This window comes from Anas acuta, chromosome 20, assembly GCF_963932015.1.
Source record: "Anas acuta chromosome 20, bAnaAcu1.1, whole genome shotgun sequence".
NCBI lineage: Eukaryota > Metazoa > Chordata > Aves > Anseriformes > Anatidae > Anas > Anas acuta.
In genome coordinates this window covers 11,808,296-11,835,355 of record NC_088998.1, presented here as the reverse complement: position 1 = coordinate 11,835,355, position 27,060 = coordinate 11,808,296, and the positions used below count along the sequence as shown (strand labels likewise).

Below are 27,060 nucleotides of genomic sequence, written 5' to 3'. Positions count from 1 at the left end.
TAAACTATATGCCTGAAGAAGATACTACGTCTTTACAGAGTTCTGCTTTGTTGTAGTCAAATACCCAATACATAAACTTTTTGGATCTATGAAAAAAAAAAAAAGCTTAGAAAAAAAAGGAATACACAAATAGATCTGGAAGAGAAGGTTTGTACAAACAGGCAGCGTTTTATGATTATAACTTGAACTAAGATGAAATCACATATGAATTCAAAGTTCTTTCTGTCATCAAAGAAAGATGAAGATAGCTTGATAGACTGTCAGGATGGCTAAATAGAAATATTACATGAAAGCATTAATATTTTAAAGACCTGAACTTATACAAGTCTTCTTTATAAATACAATACACCAAAATATTCCCAGCAATTGTTCATCTCCTCTAAGTCCTAACCTAAATAACTGTCCTTTCAGCTTTTAAGTCAGGCTGTCCATGACCACATATTTATTAAATAAAAACATGCTCGGTGCATGTTTTCTTCTCTAACAGTCTGTTGGTAAGAACAAAAGTACCACTGCAAATGGCAATTTGGAAAGGATCTTTTCTTTGTGGATCTATACCTCTTGATTTTGGGATGGGGTGGAAATCAATACCCCCCTTGTGTTTTTTTTAATTTAAAATAAACACAATATCAGGCATAATGGATTTATTCCAAAGCATATATACTAAACCAACACAGAAAAAAATGAAGGAATGAAGATTCAAAAAAAAAAAAAACAACAACAAAAACACCAAACAAAAAAAAAAAACCTACTGCAAGCTATTTTGAGTTCTTACATATCATCCACAAGTTTATTTTCTGTAGTCCCTTGAATACTTTGAGACTATAAATAAAGTGTATGGAAAAGTAAATACAACTTTCCTTATACTCACAGCACTTCAGAGGGCTGTATTTGTTTGCTCATGCTGGTTAAGAAGCACTAGAATCATGACAAGCCTTGTCTGAATACAACATGGCTCTCTAAGAACTATCATGTATCATTATTAGAATACTTGAGTTTTCTTTTTCACATGTATCTGTAACTGTAGATCATTAACTGAAATTCCTGTGTCATGAATAATAGTAATGGAAAAATAATACTCTAGGGAAAGACCTACTTTAAATTTGATTCTGTGGAGTTTGTGAGGCTAAAGCACAAAGGCAGAATGATGTTAGATGAGGAAAAATTTGCATTAGAAGTGGAGTTCATGGTTATACCAATAGTTTAAAAATATTTAAGACATTTCTTTATGGTGCATTTTGTTGATTATAAAATTTTACCATCACAGATATCCAGCACAAATCATTAATGCATGGCAATTTCAGATGTAGTTTGATTTTTTTAAACACTTTTTTTTCTGGAAGTTATATTTGTTGAATGCTTAGAACTTCACCAGGACCATGCTTTGTGTACATAGACAGCTGTACAAAAAGAATTATATTTGTCTTTCTTGGGTACTAGAAAAAATTACAGTAAATTACCTGATTGTTTCAGTTATAATATATAATTGCATTCAAAACACATAGTTAAATATGTGTTATAAGTAAATATATAAGATTAAATGGTAAAATAGATTAATTTAAAGTAAATAAATTACATTAACTTCTTACTTTAAAAAAACATCAATGGGAAGACATTCCAGTACAATGCACATCTCTGTTTAACAGTAATCTGTGTTTTTAGAGTGCTCTTAAGGAAAGCTAGCACAGTTCAATAACGGGCAAGAACTGCAAGTTGAAAGAGTGCTAGGGAAATAATGATAGTGTGTCCACATGAAGAATAAAAGGGAATTACTGAAAAGACAAATCAGTCAAGTAAAATGACTTTGCAGTTTGTTTCTCTTTTCAACATATTTATGTGAAACTGACACAAAAGTACCACCGCTTAGAGATAAAATTATGTATCTTAAAAAACAGTGCAGTGAAAAAAAAGACAGCTACAGGAATGAGGACTTATATCATGCTGTACTAAGACATTTCTGAAACACAACACTCTTGCAAATTCTGATGACCTCAAACACACAGTAAACAGAGACATACTTCAAAGTTCCAGTTGTTAGTATTGCATAAAACTTCTACAAGCCAGACAGATCTTTGTCAGTATACAGTTTAAAAATCTCCATCAGATCTATTTTTTATAAACACAGTATCAAAACATCGTATATTAGTGGTTATCAGTCAAAAAGAGCAACACATAAATAATCTAAATGTTTCCACTCACCTAAGTATGGAATAGTAGGAACCATTTTTAGACTTCTGATGTACTCTCGTGTTCTTTTATAATTATCTTCTTTAGACAGTAAATAGTCTAACTTCTCAAAGGTGGCCTTGTCTTTGCGATTCAAAAGCTACACAGAAAAAAAAAGAATATCATACAAATTTCAAATGAAGAATCTGTATAAAGACAACAACAAATACTAATTTATTCAAATCATTCACAGTAAAGGAAAGCATAGTCAAATTAAAATTCAATTCATTACCACCCAAAGCAGCATAATGTTTGAAAAAGTGCTACCTGTTAATTAAAAAAAAAAATCTTAAACCCTGAGTTATGAACAAATATGGTTATTATTTTTGATTACCATCAAGGATCCACATATCACTACATCACAGTTTTGAATAACCTCTGCAATACTAAATTTCTAACATACATTTTTTCCTCAGAAGTCAACAGTGTCTTCATAGTTTACCAGAATTGCTAAAAATCTTATTGAATTTGAGTTCTAACTCTGCATTGTATTGTACTTCATAACTACTGGTGACTATAAAGTCTTAGATTTGGGACAGGGGCTGTCTCCAAATGGATGATATTGATCCAAGTGGGTATCACCTGGGTTTGCATTTAAAACAATTTAATGAACAGTTTAATAAAAAGCAAATACAATTTTCAAGCTGATGAACTGTGTCATTGTGTAATTTTACCTTTTGTAGCTGAAATAAAAATAATTCCTGTGGGTTCTGTATCACCAAAGACTTTAGAAAAGAATTGAGTAAAGGTTATTTTGTTTCTAAATCTTGGAAAACAACATCTTTATGGTAGTGAAATAAACATTTTGAGAGCTGCAGCAAAAACCACTTAAAAGGCAGTAGCTTTTTAAAGGATCAGTAATAATATTTAGAAAAACGTTTCTCATTTTGTATGGAAATGTTCTACACATTTAAAGTTACAGAGTAATGTTTAGAATTCTAAATTAAACTCTGCACGTCATATTTTAGTATTGCTTTTTTAATGTCAAATTAAGTTCCTGAAATACATTAGTAGTTGCTCTCAACTATCATTGTAGTAAGTGCAATGCACTACATTTTGTTACATGACTTCTTAAAATTTATTTAGGTCTTAGTCCTGAAATTAATTATTCACACGCTTGATTTCATATGAGTGATTTTCCCTGTTTAAGTTCAAACTTTATCAAGCTGCTCAGAACAGCAGGCACATATATTTTCATTAGACTAGATCCTAATTCTGAGCATCCAAACCATAAAAAATTTGGCATTTTAAGGCATGATAATGAACTTGGGTGAAAGTTAAGTATAGCCATCTTTATGAATAAGTTTCAAACAGTTCATGTGGTCCATGTTGAGTGAAATTTGAAATTGAGAATTACCTAAGCCTCTGTATATTTAAGTATTACATACAGTACAACTACATTGTAATTGTGTTTTCTACTTTCTAGAAACAGTAAAAACGAGGTAAATTTAAGTGATAAATTCTGCCATCAAGGGATTGAATTTCTGAAGATGAAATTAATAATGCTTTGCATTTCCAATATAAATGAAAAATTGAAACACACTGTACAATAATCACAGAATTAATGTTTCTAGACTAGTAATATCTTTTTTTCCCTCTCCTATTACCCAATATATTAATGACACAATGATTTGGATAATGGGATACTGAGATACACTCTCGTGCAAGGGCCTGCTGAGATTATTTATCAACTGAAGTCCTCTCAAGTGTATAATTAGTAGCTTCTCAAACAAACAGGAAAACAGGAAACTTCTTCAGGAAAGCAGATTGTTTAAAAGATATGCAGTCATTTAATCTCTGCTTTCAAAAGCCACATGCCAAATTACTACTGCTGTTGTGACAGTGCCTCAACAGCAAGAATGTAAAGAATCATCTCCCAGGGCACATAATTCGTCAATACTGAAAATTAAGAAAGCCTCAGAATTCGAAGGAGAAAGAAGAGACAATGGTCAAGGGATAACTTACAGCCCAGGTTTTGGTCAGTCTGAAGATAGGTGCGCTTTGCAGTGCTGACACCACAGACATAAGAGAATGAAGGTTATTGAGGTCTAGAAGCTTCTGGAAAAAAAAAAAAAAAAAAAAAAAGAAAAGGTTGGCTTAGTTAAATTTTCCTATAGGTCCAGAATATAGTAAAATGAAAACTGCTGCCCATGCAGTTTGTAAATTTTAGAAAGAGGCTGGATGTAAAATTTGTCCTTGAATGATGGATGGATTCATTGCTCAGGAGCATCTGAGGAAGGTTCGTGATTCTACCGAGGGAGAAGAAAGAAAAATAAGAGGGCAGTGCTTTTCATTTTGCAAAGGATATGAAAACTCCTCTAAGAATAACCCAGTGTCTCCAAGTTGACCAATCTCCTAGTACTTGGACTATGAATTTGTGCCAGGAACTTGTTTAGGTACATTCTCTTCTGCATAAGCACAAAACTGCTATGTAAACTCACTGAAAATACTCATAATACAAGAAAAATTGGTTTTGTATTAAATGGAAAATATTATTCTAATCTACATATCCCACCACCACCACTCACAAGCTATTTCACATACACAAGATTAGTACTCAGGTCTTTGATCTATCTGCCATCTTCTTACTAATATCAGAAAGTCTCACAGTATTCATACACAACAGAATAAGCATAGGTCACAAAACAGAAAAATACTTCTTAAAATAAATATATATTTTTTTAAATGTTAAGAATGACAAGAATAGTTCTCAAACTGTGAGTTGTTTTCTATGATTATATGTTTTTCTATGATTTATAACTCTGAACAACTCTATTTTACAAATAGTAATGAGGTCACACAATAGCTGTTTTGGAAGCAAGATTTCTTTTCATAAAAACATACATTTGAATGGGGGGAGAGAAAACAGAACAGTTTACAACCATGTTCAGCATTGGCTACATGTAGTTGGCCAGCAACAAGAAACCGTTTTTAACTTTGTTATGCAAAAATGCAAGATAATTCACAATGAACTGGGTATGTGTTTTTTTGTTGTTGTTTTGTTTTTAAACAAAATAGAAATAATTGATACCATAGCTTTGTCTTATTCATGTCGTACAACATAGCAGATGTACTAAAAATACCCAGAATGTTACCCTATGTAATCCAAAGATGGTTCATAGGAGTAGTGTAGAAGCAAATAAAAGGAAATAACATTTTAAATGACAGTACAATAAATATGCACTTACTTTAGCAATTTTCACAAAATGGCTCAGTATTTCTGCCCTTATTTTTAAGGTCTGTGTTGTTAATATTTCTCGTACAACCCAAAAACTGACCTATAAAGTAAAGAGATGCAACTGAATTTATTTACAAAAAAAAAAAAACAAACATGATTAAATAGTTTCATGATGTTCAATGGAAAAAACAGAGTAGGAAAATAAAAGAGGTCTGATCCCCTAAGTTTTCATTTGAATATTACCCCAAAGCATTAGCACTGACATAAGTAGTAAGTACAGAAGTGAGCTGACACTAAAATAACTGTAGAAACAGATGGAACACAGAAAAAGAAGGAAAAGAATTGCTAATTTTCTACAATGACACCAGCAAAAATTGTTAGGAACTTACAGTGGTACAACAGAAAAAAATGCGGATAAAGCAACTGAGAAGAACTGTCATTTAAAAATCTTAATTCTAATTTATAAATATATTCATAGGAGTAGTTCTATTTCACTTTGTACTTAAAAACAACAGTACCTGTTCAACACATTCATCAAATCATTTACCTGGTTAAACCTCCTAGTGAAGGCAACAATATTTGGAGCGAGGATATGTTTTTCTTTCTTATTCCACCCACAGCTGGCTAACTCCTAGGAAAAACATCAAAAATTGCATCCCAAGTCAGTAATGTTTAAAAACAATAAAAATATAAAAGAATTGATAAAAGCATCTATCACATTTTACTAAAACCAATCCAAGGCACCAGTTCAATGAAAATGAATGGCTGATGCAGCCTAAAATACAGGTTATAACTAGAGGCATAAGTCAAGCACTGAAATCTAATGTGAACTGATGGGAGCAGAAAAGAGAGCAGTCACTTTTCACACGTTATATATTTATCCAGAATAAACTCTTGCACAAAGCAGGACATAAAGACTTGCAGAAAAGCACAGTCATCTCCTTTTAAGGCATCTGGCAAATCAAAGTAAATCAGGCTCAGTTATAGACTCACAGTGCTAACAAGGAACAAGCCTAGAAGAGTATTAGTGAACTGCAAGAAGTTGAGCATTTTAGAATGAAACACCCTTAATTACATGGTTACATAACCACAGGTACTGAAATTCCAAAGATGCAAACAGTTAAAAAAAAACAAACAAAAAAACCTACCTCAGGCTGTATAGCTTTAAATACTGGCATATCCATTAATGTAATCTGGCTCTGCAATAAAAAGCAAATTTTAAATAATGTAATATAAAGAGCTAACAATCATGTATTTACATCTGCTTGATGTGACACTTCAGTAACTTCAAACCAAACTGTAGTATTTCCTCCACAGAACATAACCAATCAGTCCAGAATCAGGCCACCCCTGTCCAAGCTGATATCACAGAATGTTAGGGATTGGAAGGGATCTTCCACATAGGGACATACCACACGCAAAAATGTCACCATCCTGAGTGGCAACGTCATTATTTCTACCTAACAGCAGCTCTCATCTGTGTATTCTGCATTATTGTTAAAGAACAGAATATAGTAACTCATCAGAATTTTTTCCAAAGTGACAAAATTAAAAGAATAACATAGCCACATCTGCAGACCTTTTTTTGTGAATAAGGTATTATAGGTAGGATCTCATTTGAAACAAATGAAACATCACTTTGAAAAACAGAATGTTAATGAAATACTGAACTAGGTTCAACAGCTGTTATCCTGTGATTTCAATGAAAAAAAAAATCAATAGAATTGCACGTACCTAATATTATGTATTATTACCTAATACATTGTTTTCTAAAATACTGGGGAAAAAAAATCAAATCAAATCAAATCAAAAAAATCAAATGGCTTTAAGCGGAAAACCAAATATGCTATGTCAGCTCAGCACTAAGTCCTGAGATGTTTATTTTGTTATAGTTTATATAATCAGATTTTTTTTTTTTTTTATATTCCACAAGTCATGAATAGAATACAAGCATAAATGAAAAATTAATATTTCTACTTACAGCAAACTCCTCAGGAGTTACTTTCAATACATCAAACACAACTGCATCATAGCTTTTATTGGCATAATCTGAACTTCGCCCTTCCAGGGAATCTGAGCTGCTACTACCCTACAACAACAAAAAAAAGTACACATCTGCAGATTGATGAAACTCACATCTGATTAAGAAATAACAAGAAAAATTGTGAACCTTCAAAAAAGCTGCATACTTCTACATTATTAAGCTTAATTTAGCACAGTTTGTGAATATTTCTAACACGTTTCAGAAAACTGTTCTACAAAAACTATGGTGACGTACAATTTTAGCTCTGAAATTCCACATTTTAGAAAGCTATTTTTTAAATTATAGACTAGATAAAAGAGTTGTCTCATGAAAGGAATCTTATTGGGATTTTGAAGATTCATATTCAAAGGAAGTGTTTAAATTAAATCCGCCAGGTAAAGATTAGGCAGATTCAAATCATGTTCCTTATTATTGTTATGGATGAAAAAATAGCAATTCCTTTCTTCAGGAACAATCTCATTTAATAATAGTAACACCATCTTTTTTTTTCCCCCCTATTTCTTAAAACTACATATTAAACACATACATGCATGTAAAATCTTAAGTCCTTACCTCACTTAAGTTATTTGTTTGTTAGAACACAGCTGTCAAACAAAGATGAACGACTAATTGTGGCATGTAAATCTCACTTAAAACTGACTTGGTAACAAAGAACTAGGAACTGGTAAATGTGATGCTGTTTTTCATTTGTTTTCTTCCCTTTCTCCTCCAAAGTATCTGGAGAACTACTGATTAGGAAGCCTGACATTGGTAATGGGTAAATCTAAGTAGTGTATAAAGGGGAATTAGTAGAAACACAGTTAGGTATCTGTATTAGTAAACTGTCAAGATAACATTTAGAATGAGCAGCACTACCTCAGTATCAACAGACGTGGTGATACTGAGAGAAATGGAAATGGCAAAGAAAATGGTTAATACAATCTTGTTGAACTTCCAAAAGAACTTCCATGGTTCCTGATTCCAAAGCCTTTAAAGAAATCATGCAACCTTACTACAGAGACTATACTTGCAATGATAAATAATTATTTACAAGACAGGAGGCAGAGTAGCTGATTAGAGGTAGAAACGTTAATAATATGTAAATCAGCAGAGAAGTACATCTAGGTAAGCAAGGATTATTATATATTCAGCAGCCTTGAAAAGATAACAAACAATGAGGTGACAATTTGTTGATGACTGTTTATCTTCACTTTGTTTACTCAAGATGGTAAAACAAAAACATAAGCTGGCAATGAAAAACTAAAAAAGGGGCTTCACAAGTTTGATAAATCTGAAAAAGGAAAAGAGAAAATATATAAAGGTGTATGAATATGATCCTTTATAAATCTACGGTGCACCCAAACCTTTAACACATATGTAGAATTAGTCTCTAGCTTAAAAAGTGTAGAAACAGGAAATGTTTCAGAACAAGTTTCATACATTTAAAACATGTGCTTTACAGGGTAAAAAAGAAAAATTCAGTAGGGTAGCTAATTACCAAGCAGTTTTCAGTTGTCTCTCCTGGACCTACAAACACAGGCTGTTAGCTGTACCCAGCACATCACATGGAACACTTTTTTTTTTTTTAGGGGGGACACTCAAATTACTTTGTTGTCACTGTTACTATGCTGTTCGTAAGAAACATGACTGAAATGACTGACAGAGGAAATGGTTTCTCTGAAACCTGAAACAAACCAACACTTCCAATTTTGATTGAAGACAAAAAAAAAAAAAACAAAACACCAAAACAAAACAAAAAAAAAACAGTGAATTTTACCTCTGGAGTGGCAGAGGTGACCATCACATTGGCCATGAAGTCATTCCTTTTATACATGCTCTCCCCAGGAAGCCAGAAGTTTCAGCTCAGCCAGCACTGGTAAGACAACATGATAAAAGCAGAATTCCTGTAAAGCAAACACACTTATTTCTAAATGAAAAGATTCCTTAGAAACAATATAAACTTAAGTTTATTAATAACTTAATTTATAATATAAATAGATTGTCTTTTATGTTTCAGGTAGCAAATGTAAAGGACTGTAAGTATTCATCCAGAAACTGCAGGATACCACAATATACCTTTAGATGAGAAACTGAAGCTATTAACTGACTGAAGAAATGGTGCTTCCTCACAATTCTCTGCTCATCATTTTTTTTTTTTTTTTTAAGTGTATGAAATACTCTCATAATTGGTGATACAGTGTACTGTATGAGAGTAATACAGAAATTATATTTGCAGCTGCTCAGACCTCCACTAATATTTACAGACAGGTGTGCCTGAAAGCATCTTAGTCAAGTCCCAAAGAACAGAACATGCCAACATCATCGTCTGTAGTTGGAAGGATGAATCTCAAATATCTTGGCTAATCCAGCAACAACATTGTCTGAAATGAGACTTTTTCAAACTGTCTTAAGCAGACAGGTACATTTCCAAATTAGCTTATGACTTCACATATATCGCCTTAAGCTTCCTTCAGAAACCAAAGACTGGATGGAAAAAAAGAGTATGCAGTATCACAAAGAAGCTACCTCTATCTACTTGAAATAAACGATCTGTTCCAGCTAAGTTGCTGCAGAAATACGAAGTGTTTAATGAACATTTAAAACAAAACCATATTCAGTTCTGAATTAACAGCCTTTTGGTCATAATAGTAACATATTTAACATAATAATAATAGTAACAAATAGTAACATTATTAAATAAAAGAACCAACCAATCTTCAAATAAAGCACAAATAATTACAGGACATGATAGTCCTGAGTATTCAGCAAAGAATCATCTCCCTGATACCAGGAAATCTAACTTCATTTTTTTGATATATTTTAATTACTATGCTTTAAAGGATACTTGCCATGTAGACAGAGGATGTATGAGTTCATTAATTAAGTTGCATCTCCATCAGAAAAAACACAACTGGTATATATATATATATATATATATATATATATATATATATATATATCAGGCACAACTAAAATGACAGCAACTGATGTGACTACAGACTTTGAATTCAGATTAAATTAAAAGTGTACTCAAAAGAATTACACACAAACACTTCTAAATAAAAATCTCTTATCAGATAACAGAAACGTATACTTCCATGCACAACATTCCCTTTGTTCAAAATTTTATGTAAGAGGAAGTGAAAGGAATCACAAGCAACTTTATTTCCAGATCTATGTAGCAAAAAAAAAAAAAAAAACAAAAAAAACAACACATAGAATGTGACCATAATGTTGGCTAATTCAGAAATTCCCTTAGGCAGCTTTATGTCACTCAGAGAACTGTCACCAATGGATAAATCAGGCCCCTCCCTCACAGTGGGCCTCTTACCACAATAAAACTTTGCAATTGATTCACTGGTTCCTCTTGAAACAGAAGATGCTGTTTCAAGACGTGCATTCTTTATATTTATATGACATGAAGTAAAAGTCAGCACCAAATTTAAATTCTACTCTTAATCACAGTCAAAATATAGACACTATGTTTAGTGCATTTTGCACACATTCATACTCATTACTAGCTTAATAAGCTAAAGCTGCCCTTACATTATTGTCCTAGTGACAGCACAATGGCACAGTACTTGCCAAAGACATTCAGTAAAAAATTCAATACCACATTGCACTCTTATCCTGAAAATTTTGTCAGATGTATCATAATGATACATTTGAAGTTTATGTACATTGCATCGTGAATGAGAGTTTATACATTCTCAAATCTAAAACTACTTTTACCTTATAAACAATTTTATAGGTATACATTAACAGATTCTTGGGACTACAATGAAACGGATGATTAACTGAATAAGGGGACAGCAGTAGATGTTTAGAAGCCTTCCCAAAGTTAGTGTTCAACATGATCCATTCCTCATTATATAGAGGAGGTCTCAGCAGAGGATCTGCCCCTCGTTTTGTTATGTAGGCGATGGATGTCTTGCATGATTCAGATCTGAGCACCTAATGGAACCTTCAGTGAAAACTTGTTAAGATGTGTGTGTGTGTGTATATATATTAATATATATATTAAAAGCTAACACTCACAGGACTGTGCAGAAGAGACTGCTGAATTCCAGCACCTGTCCCATCAAAAGAAAGAACTTTTCCCCCAATTTAAATCAGTATGATACCGCGAGGTGAAAGCAAAATGAACTGACTATTTTACTATAACATCTAAATCAGCTGTTAGGGACTGATTAAAATCTTAGGGACAGATTAAAGTACAGATAACTCTGTAGTCCTGTTTAACTACATGAAGAACTGGTAGTGTTGCATAAAGTTTACACATACTTCAAACATACTGCTAGCAGACAGCTGCTGAGAATGTTTCATACACAGCATGCACACACATACTATGAGCAGTATTACTCATGTATGTTTAAGTATGCACAAAAAAAAGGAACTGCTCACAGAATTACCAAGTCAGCTCAAACACTGATTCACTTTACAATGAGAAAACAATCATTTCACACAGCATACCCCATGGTAACCACTGCCACAGGCTCCTGTATATGTACCCTTTTAGCAAAATGCATACAAATTACAGTCTGCAGGTACTCAAATATACAACTAGGGCTATCACCACATCTCTCTTCATATCCTTATCCTTTCCTAATATACTTCAATCACACAAACAGGAAAATGCTGGGGAAAAAAAAAAAGCGCAGATGAGAATAAAAGTAACCCCTTATTTTACTTCATTGAGAAAAGCAAGGTCTTTGCTGCACTTATCACCCTAAAAGGCCTTACAGAACAAACAGCAGCAATTTTTCACACCATTGCATGGACACGTGTGAAATCAATCAATAACTGTGTTTCAGATAACACCAGAATCTCTTCAGTTAAACTAATCAAGAAAAAATGTCCTTTATCTTGTGTCCTGATAAAACAAACTTGTATTTTGAGCACTAGCAGACTGCAAAGTATTTCTAGGTCTGGAGTTGCTTCTGTTAATAGCCCTTAGAGATACTGAGGTGGAAAGCAATTTTTATGATGTAATTTCTTTAAAATGTAGTATTTATATCATGGCCACAAAAATACTTTTGTCTCCTCCTTCTCCGCCTTCCTGACTAGGCTTTCCAGTGTGCGGGGGCTCAAAAATGCTCTGAAAGGGGAAAAGAAAAATCCCATATGTGATCTTGTATCCTGTCCAAGCTCTGTTTTACTGCAAGTTTTTACATTTACTAAACAAGAGACAGAAGCGCTTTAACATCTGAAACCAAAAGCACTAGCATACTTTTGCTTTCAAAAATTCAGCACACAGAAAGCCTACTGGGTTAGATACTTGCATTTTAAAAAGGAACAAAATTGATTTTTCCACAAATATTTCAAATATAGCATAAGCTTTAAAATTACGCTACTTTTGTGTGCGTGTGTGCAGGTTTCTCCAAGATTCGCATCTTGTATGAAAAACAACTCCCATAGCCTTTGTCTTTTGCTGGAGGAAAGTCATAGAGAGCAATTGTCTTTGCAAATATAGTCAAAGGTGGGGATTTTATTCTTATGAAATCATCTGGTGATATGAAGCATTGCCACACCTGCTACCACAAATGGTATTACTCTGCAAATTAACAGTGGAGCTACTACTAAGTCTCCTGTAACAAAGGACTGTCAGACTACATGCAAACAGATAGTAAGAACAACTAATACAAAAGATACTCTCCCACACTTGCAATATTTCACTCCAGTGAGATTAAAAAGAAATACTCAAAATTCTGAAAATTATAAAAGGTCCAACAGGTTGGCAATGAAAGTCCCTAAAATAACATAACTTCATTCCATAGCCTTTGCTTCTTGAAAATATTCTTGACTAGTTAATCATTAAAATGATTTATTATATGAACAGTGCTAAAACGAAATGAAGAAGCCCTTTTGTGTTTGTAGGGAAGGTTCACATGTATGCTACAGTAGATCTCATTCAGAGATAGTAGCAAAATGGACAAGTCAGGATGCAAATGTACATACCAACAGAGGGTGTCCGCTCTTTGCTGCCAACTTAAACCCATTTACACATGGATTTCTTCTCTTTGAAGCAGAAGTGGAGACAGGGCAAGATCAACTAAATTGAAAAAAAAAAAATCAAAACGAAACACAATATTCCCTATAACCATTATTTTAACAGAATATGCCAGATTTTGTCATGTATGGTACAGGAGCGATGCTCTCTGAAAGTAGAAAGGCTAACTTTAAATTGTTTTTAGTGATATGCATGTATTCTACTTACAAAGACCACAAGTTCAACCTTATTACACGAGACAGTCCTTATGGAATCTTAAGCACAGATACCACTTTTGGCCAATAAAGTCACTGTGCTATAAATTCTAAATGCTAGCAGACTATTCAGGGGAAGTAACTAACCACACTGTTCTCAAGAAGTATGACAATAACTATGTAAGCAACCATTGAAACCATCGATGACCATTAATCTTACTGATTTTCTTGTTGGAGAAAAAATATTGGTTTAGACAAACTTCTGATAAGACTTGGTACGGCCGTTTTGAGCTCCAAACTATAAATGTCTTCACCAATTTCAAACCCTACCTACTTAATAACTTCATTAAGTCATTGTGGTTTTCCCAATATCACTGAATCATGAACTGACAGCTGTAGCATGCTTTTAAGACAATATGCATTGGTATTTTACCAAAAGCTGACTTTTTTCTTAAGTTCCAATTAACCGCTCAGCTGTTCAGTGAAGACAAAAAGCAGTAAGGCCCCATTTGAGCACTGATAAACTTGGCTGGAACCAACAAGAGTTAACAGTTCTGGTTTATTTAAAAAAAAGAAAAAACAATCAAACACCCATGCCAAACATCAGAAAGGTTAGCTGTCATTGACCACGATAAGGGAATGAAGAACACTGTTGATCTTGCTGGAGGTAAAAAGCAAGATCCTTTCAATATACTATTCCACTTTACTGGCAGCTGACATAACCTATGGACACCTTTACAACATACTACACAGAGCTCTACGTTCACTTCTGATTTATGATCTCTGCACTCATTTTCCTTTCTTCATCACAAAACTATTCCTCCAGATGTTCAACGTTAGAACATTGCTTTCCGTGATGAACAATGAACAAAAGTCATATTCAGATGCTGTGGGCGTAGAGTACAAATGAGAATATGCTACAGTTAACATATTGGAAGATGAAAGTGGGACTGCATTATGAAAACAGGATGAAACAGTAACGTGGTTGCACCCCTCTGCTTGCTTTCAACCACTGATGTGAACCATACATCACCATTTATGTCACATCTAGTTTCAGACCAGAGGCTTGAAATAGGCAAAAAAAAAAAGCACCACCTTTTTGTGCTATTGATAAATAAAAAGGGAATTAGCATTAAGTTAATCTAGAACTATGTTCTGCTTATGCTCCAGACCTAGGTATTTATGTAGCTTTTTTTTTTTTTTTTTTCCAAATTTCATTTGCTTAGTGTCATCATCTTAAAATTAGAAAGCAAAAAAGTAAACTTTCAAACTCTGAGTTGGGGTGGTTTATAGCTGTTTTATTATTGCTGTGACAAAGCAAGCCAGTCTGGATGCATTTCAAAAGTAGAACTTCTTTAAATCTTTCAAAGGAGTAGCTGCTGAATTCTATGCGGATACTTGCTAACCTAGAGAAAAGTTAGTAGCACCGAGCACCACGCTGTAAAAACATGACTGACAGCATCCCATCTGAGAAATTCAGTACTTTGAAACACTATGTCCTATCTTTACTTTCCTGAGTGCCCTGTCCAGCCAAATATCAACCCTCAAATCTCATTCCCTCACATATGACGTCTGCAAAGTGGAAAAGAAAAAGACTGCGTTTCCTATTGTAAAGACAGAAATGACCTATTTCCTTCAGAAAACAGAAATCTTTTATGTGCCATTCTGAAGCCCATAAAATGCATGCATAAACACGTGCATAAGACTTAGGATAGCTGAGTGGTCTAATAGCCACAATGCTTTATATGCAAAAGCTTTTGTCCTTTTGAAATGATTCAACACAATGCTTTTGGCCATTTTTGTAGCTCTGGTACCCGCAGCACAAGAAGGACATGGATGTATTAGATCAGGTCCAGAGGAGGACCAAGAAGATGATCAAGGGGCTGGAGCACCTCTCCTGCAAAGACTGGCTGAGAGAGTTGGAGTTGTTAAGCCTGGAGAAGAGAAGGCTCCAGGGAGACCTCACAGCGTCCTTACAGTACCTAAAGGGGGCCTACAGGAAAGCTGTGGAGGGACTTTGTCAGGGAGTATAGTGACAGAACAAGTAATGGCTTTAAACTAAAAAAAGGGGAGACTTAGATTAAATACTAGGAATAAATTCTTTACTCAGAGGTTGGAGAAGCACTGGAACAGGTTGCCCAGAGAGGATATGGATGCCCCATATCCCTGGAGGTGTTTAAGACTAGGTTAGATGAGGCCCTGAGAAAGCTGATCCAGTCGGTGGCATCCTTGCCTATGGCAGGGGGGTTGGAACTAGATGATCTTTGAGGTCCTTTCCAACCCGAGCCATCTAGAGCCATTCTATGATTTTGTACAACACAAAAAGTTATAAAATATTTAAATTCCTGGATACAAATAATTGCCTACTAACAGTTTAAGGAAGAAAAGTAAATAGGCGATATATGAATGTTAACACTTTTTAATCTTATGAATAAAATCATCCTAAGTGACAACTGTCTTGCCTACATGTTTTTAGTATCCATTTTATCAGGAAGTTCAAATATATTTCATTATTATTTATGCAACAGTACCACCTATAGATAAAATGTCACAAACAAGTTACTAGTTTCAAGCACATTTTTTTTCTGATAAACTTCTTACTACAGTTAATAGTGAATAATGAAAAGGTAATGGAAATTATGTTTTTAATTCAGCATAGAAGATCCTGTGCTGGGCTATGACAAGATCCGATGAAGATACATCTTTTGAAGGGAAACAATACTCCAAAGTTCATTTGCAGTGATTTACACCATTCACTGTTATACTATCAGCACAAGTAAAACAAAAATTGAGCAGTTTTAACAAAGTGCATCCCATACTTAGGGTCATCAGTCCTGTCAGTGTTCAACAGATTGAAAGAGGATTTAAACCAAAAACATATAAACATTAAGGTTCTGTGGATTAACTGTATGTTAACCCAGTAATTTAGTTGTCCTGCAACAGTCCAAATCCTGGCTTTCCAAAAGAACTCACCATCATAGCAACCTGGACATAAAAATAAATAAATAAAAGGAATCTGTGGTGACCACTACACCAAAAAGGTAGAGCTGACACTCTGCAAAGTGAATTAAAATATGGTCTTACAGGTTTTTGAAATAACTACAAGATACATTTTTCATTCAAGATCTGTACGTACAATCTCCTCATTAAAATGCACTTCATAAGTGCTCCTAAACTGTCTAAATTAAATTTAAAAAATATTAACTATCTCACAGAATCCTTAGCTGGTAAAACCATGAAAGAGCAGGAGGCTGGAAAAGCAGGCTTGAATATGAAATGCTATTTCCATCCTGATTATATCCCATATTTTATTACACCCACAAATAACTGAGTTCACTCAAATGCCTGTTTATTATATTTACAAATTCATTATTCCATTTTCTCTTCTCCTATCTCCATTTAGCTATTTCTGCTGCCATTTCTGCCATTCTGCCGCCTCAAGAAGTAATGTAATTACATGATCAATGCTATCTGTAAAAACACACAAAAAAGGCATGTTCAAGTGACATTTAACTAAGTAGAGATAGCATCTGAATACCTAAAGCAATTAAGACAAGAAATATAGTGGAGGTTTCTAATAATTAATAAACAATTTCTGAAGTCTTCACATCAAGCTTGGACTTTAAAAAAACACCAAAAAAAAACAAACACAGCCATCCCTTAAAATTGATGAAGAATTCAAGGAAATTTTATTGCACTCGTACAGTATAGAAGACTTAAGTGATTGTCACTAGTGTATTCCCTTGTTTTCATCATCATTAATTCAATCCAGAAACATATCAATTAAAGTTTTAATACTGAAGATCAGTGCAAAACCCAGAATCTGCAGTAAACACCTGTATGAAAAGTGAGAACAAGCAATAAATTAACAAAATGAATTTTTAAATTAGTCATAGTACAAAAATAGATTTACTAGAAAATTACAAGGTGTCTTAAATTCACCCTTAGCTTCACTGACTTGATACTCCCATACCACAGTGTTGTAGATTCTCCTCTCCAAGTTAAGTAAGTGCTGCATCTGCTCTCATTGTATCAATACAGCACGTTAAGGAAAAAAAAATCTGTTTGCTCAGGACAAAAGAATGCTTCATTGTTTAAAAAAAAAAAAAATCCAACCACAAACAAGAACACAAAAATGATGCCTCCACTCTCAGCAGGAAGGAAACAATTATGGTCAGTTACTGGCGTTTGGAACATATTTTCTGCTTCTGTAAAACCCAGCTTTTTGTTTTCATTCAAAAATTTAAAATAATGTCTCTCAACTAAAGCAGTAACATCTAGTCAAACATTAAATTGTGTTTAAATTTCTCAGAAAAACTAGTTGAATTATCATACTTAGTACCAGTCTCAAGATTAGAAGACACCTGGGGCAGTCACACTAACATCATTAACATATTTTCAAGCAGTATATAAACAATATTACTGTGAGGGACTTGCAAGGACTAGTATTTGCAATATTTGCCTCAAAAGAACAGCCTTTGCTTTGCTTTGTTTGTAAATGTTCTATTAATTATAAGGTGGTTTTTGTGTTCAAATACTAGAAGTCAGCAGGGATATCTCACGTCTTCTACTCTCAATGGAAAAAAAAAAGTTGCATTTCTTAAATTAAGAACTTAAATGTAAACTATCCTCCACCACCACACCCCCCACAAAAAAATAATCTAGTATGATTTACTACTACTTAGAATGCCTCATTCTGTGTCAACCGTAAAAACCTCTAGACTTAGTCTCTCCAAATTTAATTTGTTTTAGAACACTTCAAGGTTTACAATGTTCCACTAGGCGGCAGTGATTCTTAACTTATTAAAGGCCTGTTTTCAACATATCTTAAATCTTCTGTTTTAGCATATAATCATAACTCAGAAAATCTATGAAAGACATCCACATGTTCTTAAAAAAATAACGGAAATGGTTCTACTTTTACATGCAATTACTCTGAAAATCTATTTTACATCATAATTTAGAAAAACTTAAATAAATTGAGAGAAAGTGTCACAAATGGTTAATGTGAAGTCAGCCAGAAGACAGTACTATCTGGAAACTATTTTAGTGGAACATTTATATTCCATATGATAGAATCCTATTATTCACTGAACGTGATATAGCATTTACAGGCCACGTAAGTACATACACTATCCAGAGAACGTGCATGAACTTGATAAGAGCTCCACCCTCTCCAAACTGTCTTTCTGGTACAGTAGCAGGTATGTATTAACAATAGTAGCTCACAAGGCAGTAGTAGATAAGGGAGGGGAAAAAAAAGCTGCCATCTCCCTAGAGCTACGAAGATATGAAGGTGTGCGTTTGTGGGAAGGAGAGAACATGGGCACAATAGAGACAAGCCTTGGACCCCAATGAGGTTAAAAGAAAGCATATCTCAAGCTTTTGGTTAAAGAAATCCTTTAACAACTTTATGTCATACTATTAAATTTGAACGCAAGATTAAGGTATCAACTATTGATGCAGTAAACTGAAAACTAATGCAATGCAGATAAAATACAGAAATGTGTATCATGGAAATCTAAAGTAATGGGTGCAGGATTCCAAATACTTTACGGGTACAGGTCTCAGGGCTGATAATTCAGTCACCCAAGATACTTCCCAAGAGCATCCATCTATCAGCATCAGTCATCTCAGGCTTCCTCTACACTTTGACAATAACTCTAACATAGAGATCTATCCCACGCATCTCAAAAGATTGGTTTAAAATTCATTGGTCTGCAAGCAATCCTCATTCCAACAGACGATTGTATGAAGACAATTTACTGTAATACATGTATCAGTTCAAACAAGCTATTGGACAACAGCCTCCAGTCCAGTCTCCTATTGACACTCTGGAAAGAAGGACTGAACTTTCATGGAACAATGAAAGAACACTGTATTGCTATTTCAGTGGCCTTTTCCAAAAATGTAGTTGGGGTGTTTTAACTCCTTGCTGTGTGACGTTAAATTACTTTATCTTAATCCAGATTACATGCAGTTCATATTCTGCAGGAGTCACCCTCACAAAAGCAGCTCATGCAGGCTGCATTTTAGTACCTGAAAAAAAAAATTAACATTTATAACCATACAAACATAGCAATGCTATGTTAACTGTTAATTACTTAAGTTAAATGAAATATGACCACAAACAGTGTCTTAGTATTTGCTAAGAAACTGAAAGATTACTAAATAAAATGAGGAAAAAATGGAGCAAGCACTGCTGCTTAATGTGGAAGGGAACAAAGTAAAAAATATTTCTCAGGTTAACAACAATAACTAAAAAAGCAATAGCTGTACTTCACAAAGAATAAATAATAAATACCAATTTAAGAATCTGATATCATCTTGATCCATATCAAAACAGAGCTGCAGTTTTATCTCTAGCAGAAGTCAGTCCTCTCTCAAAAGCCATTATCCTTCAAACACATCTGCTAACTTACGACAAGATACACACTTGAGAGAGTTATACTTCAGGTAAGTCTCAATAAAGCTGTCAAAGAAAAAGTACATATCTGCAGTATTACTGTATAATACTATAATGACTCTAGGTTCTTTTCTCAACAGAAGAAAGCTGATAGACACTTCCATAATCTCTGGTATCAAACAGAGATGAAAATAGGAAAATACCTACTTTAATCACAGTTGCATACTTACAGCAGAGTAAGTTAGTGCTGCACTCACTCAACCCATTTTGCTGCACATCTCCATCAATCCATTGTTCAGACTGGCTCTCACTATTGAGATGATTTATCTCTTGTTTAAAAGCATGACATTCCTGCAAATAACCAGAAACAGAATTATGGCGACATTTATTATATAACTCAGTTCTTCCCAAACTCTGCATTTCTTACCTGTAACACGCGCTTGGGTATTTTTATTCTTGGCTCTCCCTCCCAGTTGTAAATTGCTTTGATTGCTAATTTCCCATTCTACCTTGACTAGTATGTGACAACTTCCAAAACTTAAAAAAAAAAAAAAGTATCGAACAAATAATACATCACTTAGGAAAGAGCAACATATGAAGAATTTTATAACTATTCTCCAAATAGTACCTGTAGTATTACTGTATACTCCAAAGATTACCTGTAACTCTTTCTCACATGGTCAGTCAGTACAACTTTCGAATTGATATCGGTGCAATTATTGGTAAATGCTACTCATTCTCACTTTGGATTCCTCAAGACTTAACTAAACATAGCGGAATGGACACAAACCCAAATACTATCATTCTTAATTTCTTTATATTGGCAAATTAAGCTCAGCTCTTCCATTAGAACAAGTCCACCACCAAACCTGAGAAAATGCTGTTTAGGTGGCTTGCCTTAGTGACGTTTAGACCATGTCACCCTTTCCTTTTCTCCTCTTTTGCCTTATACTAACTTTTATAAACCCAAACCATGTCTCAGACAACTGTAGAATACTCCAGATTCCTTACATTTCGTATTACTTTCTAAAGGAAGTATTAAAGCTTCCATATTCTCAATTCTTTTGATGTCACATGATACCCTTAAGAGGGTATCTAAGTTTTTTAGGGAAACTTAAATAAGACAGGAAAATGCCTTCTTATCCAAACATAAGAAAAATACACATTTTTAATACTTAGTTTATTTTCTTAATTAAAAATACTTGTACTTACTTAAGAGAGGAGATACTAATGCATATCTATTTCTGACTGCTTATAAATAGATGCAGTCATAAAAGAAAGTCACTGAAAGTAGCATATTTTAACTAAACTACCTAAGCCGTCTTTTTTCTTTGGCAAAGGATCAGCTACGCTTTGCTAAAACAAAAACAAAGTCTACATTCATGTAACAGTTGCAGGTTTTTCTACTCAGCATTTAAAATCTGAAAACATTGGTATACAAAATACCTAAGCCTTTATGCTATTCATTTTCCATCACTTGAAGATGATATTTTGTAAGATAAATGTAAAGATACTACAGTAATTCTAAACCAATCAGTCTATTGAAGTAAGTGAATTTCCTGGAAAGCCATCCTGGAGCAGTTTCAGAAAAAGTTCAATAGAAGACTACCTAGCATAATGTTCAGGAAACTGAATATGTATGACAGACATAAAGGTCAACTGAAAGTCAGGCTTTCAATGACAAAAAATAAGAAAATACGACAGTTCAGATGCAAGAGGACAAGGTTAAAAAACCTAATTCTGTCAGCCTAAGAGGACAAAGTTAAGGACTAATCTCATTGCTGGCTTTAACTGCCTTAAGAGAAATTATTGGGGAGATGGAACCAGACTTCTCCAAAGCAAGCAATGAAATGATAAGAGGCAACAGAGAAGTCAGAGCAAAGTGAATTCCAATTACACATAAGGAAAAAATATGTTCACAATGAAAACGCTTATGCACTGGAACAAGCAAGGTTACCTGGAGAGGTTACAGAAACACAAAATTCAAAGTAACCGGTAACCCGACCCTGCTTTGAGCATGGATCTGGACTAGATTATTTCTGGAGGTCCCTCCCAACTTGCATTATTCTACAACTGCACTAATTCCTTATTCTAAAAGATGCCCAAGCTACAGACTGTGAATACCTAAGCATACCGTTCTATATCCGATTTAAAGTTTGCATGGGTATTACACATCACTGACATGCCTACCCTCCCTTTTCACAGGAATTTAAGCCATAAGAGATCACTACAATCACTTAAACTTATCTGTAGGTTTTAATGACAGGTCTTTAAGTTTCATTTAGTTGTTTGTGAATTAACCTTAATAATTTATCTACAAATGAACACAGGATGTTTTTACTAGCAGGGAACAGATAGATCTGAAGTCCCCAGTCTTCTTGCTCCATAAATACATCCTAATTTCTTATTTAAAGTCTTTTGTCTTCAGTATCATTTGTTTATTTCCTGAGCATAATAGCATCTGTAACATGAAAAACCAACCATCTTTCCAGCACAGCTTCCAAATTTCACATGGGTTCATAGGTAGAAGGTACAAAAAAGCAGAAGACTGAAAACATGTAGCATTACTTTCCCAAAATATTTTTCCTTTCAATCATTGTTTGCAGTTCAGGGACTTCAAGTCACAGATAAATTTTTTTTCACTTTATGATTTCTCTAGACTTCTCTCTTATAAATTTATCTAGTTGCCTCACAAATCTACATCAAGTTGGAGCACCTACAACATCCTCTGATGAGAAGCCCTGCAGCTTAATTTGCGAGAATATTAATGTTTTTATGAAAAAACTTTGCTCTTGAATCTGGCTTTTTTTTAGTCTTATTTTATGTCCTCTGGTTCTTGCATTAAAGATAATTCAAAAACAGACAAAAAAACAATCTTGCCTATTCACCTTCACAATTCGTAACGTTATAAAGATACTATACTCTCTTCACAGACAAATCTTGCAGGCTGAGGTCTCCCAGGCAGCTTACAGTTTAGTCATAAGTAGACCACATCCTTCACTTCATCCCCACTGCCCCACTCTGTAGCTTTGCTAATTTCATAACACCATTTCCAGGACTGAGATAGAAGAACAACACACACCGTTCAAGATACGTACCTACCTGATACTTGTTCTCTAACATTCTCCCAGTACTAACACTTTTTTGGATCACTTAGATGTTCTCACAGATCTCTTTTGCTCACCTTGAAGAGGCCGATTGCAGCAAACATTTCTCTTTTGTTCCAGACATTTCTTGATTCTCCATTTAATCAATTTGGAGGATCTTGCACTTAAAGGCTCTCATCACAAACTCCTAAAATATTTTTACTACTAATTTTGGGGCATTCGAAACTTTTACCTCCCTTTTCAAAACAAGAATCTCAGAATTCTACATTATAATTCAGCACCGATTTCACCAATACATTTTAGAGCTTGAAATCTTCCTCTGCTTACTTCATCCTTATCTGTTTATTTAGACACAGTATTAATCCTTTTTTTCCTCCAACATTGGACCTAGAGTTCATATTGAGTTGCTTACCTATTTTGACTGCCTGCATCTTTCACAGAATGACTGCTCCTCAAAATATATTCCCTTGTGTCTAGATGAAGCCTACACTTCCTCTTCTTTGATATAAAAACGTTTGACCTTAACACAAACTTTATGTGAATACCTAGCATACTACAGCATAGGCCACTTCCCTCTGTTCTGTCATAACTGCTCACCATTTTACGAAGTCATTTACAAGTGTTAACCATGGCATTCACAAATTTATTGTCAGATCACTGATGAAATTATGCACTGTGCCCTACAGATGTGTTATTAAGTACTTTTTCCATCAGCAGCTAGTAGAAATGTATCTTACAGATAGAAAACCATCCGTTTATTGCATTTCTTGCTAAAAGAATACTTTTCTTTTTTAAGAAAGTTGGAGTATCATGCAGTACTAGACTGCTTGACTGATTACCTGAACATTTATAGCTACCTAGTTACCCCAGTCAAGTCAACCTACAATTGCATACAAGAACAAAGCCTTGGTTAGCAAGACAATTTTTTCACAGAACTTTGTTGCCTGACTACCCCAATACTGTCCTTCAATCTATTATTAAATAAATCCCAGCCTATTTTTCCCATTATTTTGTTTGATATTGGTAACAAAGATACTATTAAAAGAATGAGCCTGAGAGAGCACTTGTCTTTTATTAGCTCAACACTGGAACTCTCAGTCTAGGAAATCAGGACCGGCAGGCCAGAAATCTCAACTGTAGCCAGCAACTTCAGAAGAAGTTTGAAACATTGTTCTCAAAGACTTTTAAATAGCATCCTCAGGAGACACTGTCCAACATTTATTAAGACTGCAAAATATTTCACCATTCTGATCTGATACAGCACCTTGTTTATTACCAGTAAAGTATATATTTTTAAACATACATACGTTAATGATTTTCCCAAATTCCCCTATCAACAAACACATTACTAGGCTTCCTCCCTCCTACAGAATCAGTACCAATTCTTCCTTGCTGTCCTCAGCTCTAACAAGTACAACAGACTCCAGAATATTTTCTTTACATTTTGATCTATGGTACTTCATAAATTCCATTCATACAGATTGCTATGTAGTTCCCCTACTCCCATTTTTATACTTTCCTTTTCACTTCTAAATGATGCCGTCATTTTGTAACTAAGTCAGGATGAGCTGCTGATGAAAAGTGTCATTGTTTTGCAAGTTTCATATGAACTGAATACATAATTTTTAAATCAGACACTCCCTGTTGAACTTTTTTTCCTCATTCCAAATAGGCTAGCTTTCTAATTTCGATGACAAATTGGAGCAAAAAGCTGTGGAATAAAAGCTTTCAATGTAGAAATGTTGTTGAAAAATGATGTTTAATTAAAAACAAAACTTTTTTTGGCAGTTGAAAAAGAGGAGCTTTAGCTACTCTTTAGGAAAAGTCTCTTTAGCCAAAGAGACCAGAAAAAAAAAAACACAAACAAAACACGCAGTTCAACTTCAGCATTGGTAGCTGCAGAAAACACTAGGTAAGATAGAAAATATAACAAATGTAGTCAGTAACAAATTTTTAAAGAGTAAGTTCTGTAGTCTCTTAGTCTGACAAAGGCTGTGCTTCCTATGCAAGTTTGTCTAAAGGTATTTACATTTGAACGCAAGATAAAGGACAACGAAAAATAGAAATAATATCTTCCACTTTTCAAGGCCCTCATTAGTAACAGTTTTAAATACATTTTCATATCCACATATACAGTTTGATTATAAAGAACACTAAGAACCTGAAAATAAAGTTTACATGGACAGAAAACAAAGCTCATAACTACCACCCACGCGATTTCTATATATCTCTGCTTTACTACACCTAAGGTAAATAAACAGAAAATCAAATAAGATAGCTTCATTAAAACAGGAGTTTCCTAATATCTTTTCTTCTAAAGTGGTGCTAGCATGCGGGATGGAAAACACACAGGCAGTGAACAAAAAAGTGCACAAAATTCTGTCCTTACTACACACACTTTCAATCCTTACACGCAAAGGATAATTGCTAGGTACAACATGAGAATTCAGTATGAAAACAAACCAGAATTTAAAAGCTTTTGTTGGACACAGATTTCTAGTTCAACTACAAAGTCTTTAAAGCAAGGAATATCTTTCCATGCAGAAAGATGTACCAATAAACTTTATTTTTCACAACTGCGTTCCATTTCTTTGTACATTTAGAACTACAGACAAAAGACATGCTACAGTTCTACAGCTGAGAATTTCAACAAGTTTTCTCCACCACATGCCAGAACCTTAGACACTTTCAAGCCTGCTGAAGCCAGACTAAAAAAATATTTATCTGATCTGAAAAGAGATCTCAGCCATTCAAGGCTCCTTAAAAGTATTGAACGATATCACACATGCAACATGAAAATAGCTTTCAAGTTTATTCCTGAAGTCCAGTGGACGATGAGCAAACAAGGTTTACGTCTGCACCCCCATTAGCCTCTTCACAATAAATACACAGCTGAGAAGTCCACCCGCATCCTCTACCCAGTCTTGAAAAGCACGGTACCCTCCGGATCCCCACGCCCAGAAGTAACTACCTACCTCATCTCATCTAGGCTTGTAAGCAAGCCTTAGAAACCCAACTAATTCGTAGGCTATCTGCGCAGACACGGCACAAAGACAACGACTGCTCCCACGGCCGAGATGTACGAGGCGTGCGCTAGGCCAGCTGTGCCCGCTGCATGGAAGCGGAGGGGGGGAACCGGGACAGGCGGCGTACAGCAGACGTGACAGCATAAGCACCGCTGCGGGCTACACCGCCCCAGCACCGCAACGGTACGAGGGCCCCTGGGCACCGCCTGAGAGCGCGGGGCTACGGCACTCGGAGGCTCTTACTGAGGGTCCGGCGAAGCTCGAGCCCCGAGCCGGGGAAGGGTCCCGCGGCAGGGGGCGAGGTAGCGGCGCGCAGCCCCCCCGCTCGCACACCTGCCCGCGCCCCGCGCCGCCCCTTCAGAGCCCTGGGCAGCAGCGGCCTCCCGCAGGCGGCGAGCCCCGGGAGGGTGGGCGCCCGGCCCGGCCCGGCCCGGCTCCGCAGAGCTCCGCCCGCTGCACGGGCCTGAGGCGGGGTTGGCAGCAGCGGGCGGGGGGCGGCGGGGCAGGGAGAGTGCGGCTGCCCCGCGCCAGCGAGAAGGGCCCGGCAGCGCCTCACCTGCCCCGGAAGGGACGCGGGGCCCGGCTGCGTCTCACCTGTCCCGGAGGCGGCTGCCCCGGGCGTCGCCCGAGAGCCTTCGCGGCGACGGAGACCCCGCCGGCAGGGAGGCTCCCGCAGCACCGCCCCCGGACCGATCCCCCCGCCCGCCTCAGCCGCCGAGGACGAGGCCCAGGCCGGCCAAGGGGGGGGACCGAGCGGAGGGGACGGGGCGCGCCGGACTGACAGACCCGCCGGCCAACCGCTGCTCCGCACGGGAGCGCTCAGCCAATCGGCGCTGCGTGGGGCGGGCGCGCGCGAGCAAGCAGCCAGTGCGCAGGAGCCACCGCCGGCG

The 27,060-nt window shown here is 35.7% G+C and overlaps 1 protein-coding gene across 6 annotated transcripts in view; it reads right to left on the bottom strand.

Moving 5' to 3' along the window:
• RALGPS1 (Ral GEF with PH domain and SH3 binding motif 1) overlaps positions 1-27,060 on the bottom strand; it is a 118,945-nt gene extending 91,885 nt beyond the window's left edge. For 3 of the 6 annotated variants that reach the window (XR_011089193.1, XR_011089192.1, XM_068657095.1), the window contains exons 1-10: positions 26,765-27,058; positions 20,268-20,388; positions 13,386-13,479; positions 9,205-9,331; positions 7,386-7,493; positions 6,553-6,603; positions 5,952-6,035; positions 5,415-5,504; positions 4,192-4,284; positions 2,200-2,326 (exon numbers count right to left, since the gene is read on the bottom strand). Coding sequence is in view for 4 of the 6 variants with exons in the window: in XM_068657095.1 (XP_068513196.1) it covers positions 2,200-2,326; positions 4,192-4,284; positions 5,415-5,504; positions 5,952-6,035; positions 6,553-6,603; positions 7,386-7,493; positions 9,205-9,261 (610 nt within the window). In the remaining 2 variants the exon portion in view is untranslated. Of the gene's footprint in view, positions 1-2,199; positions 2,327-4,191; positions 4,285-5,414; positions 5,505-5,951; positions 6,036-6,552; positions 6,604-7,385; positions 7,494-9,204; positions 9,332-13,385; positions 13,480-20,267; positions 20,389-26,764 lie in introns of all 6 variants that reach the window. The other 3 variants (XM_068657093.1, XM_068657094.1, XM_068657096.1) reach the window with 3 other exon arrangements.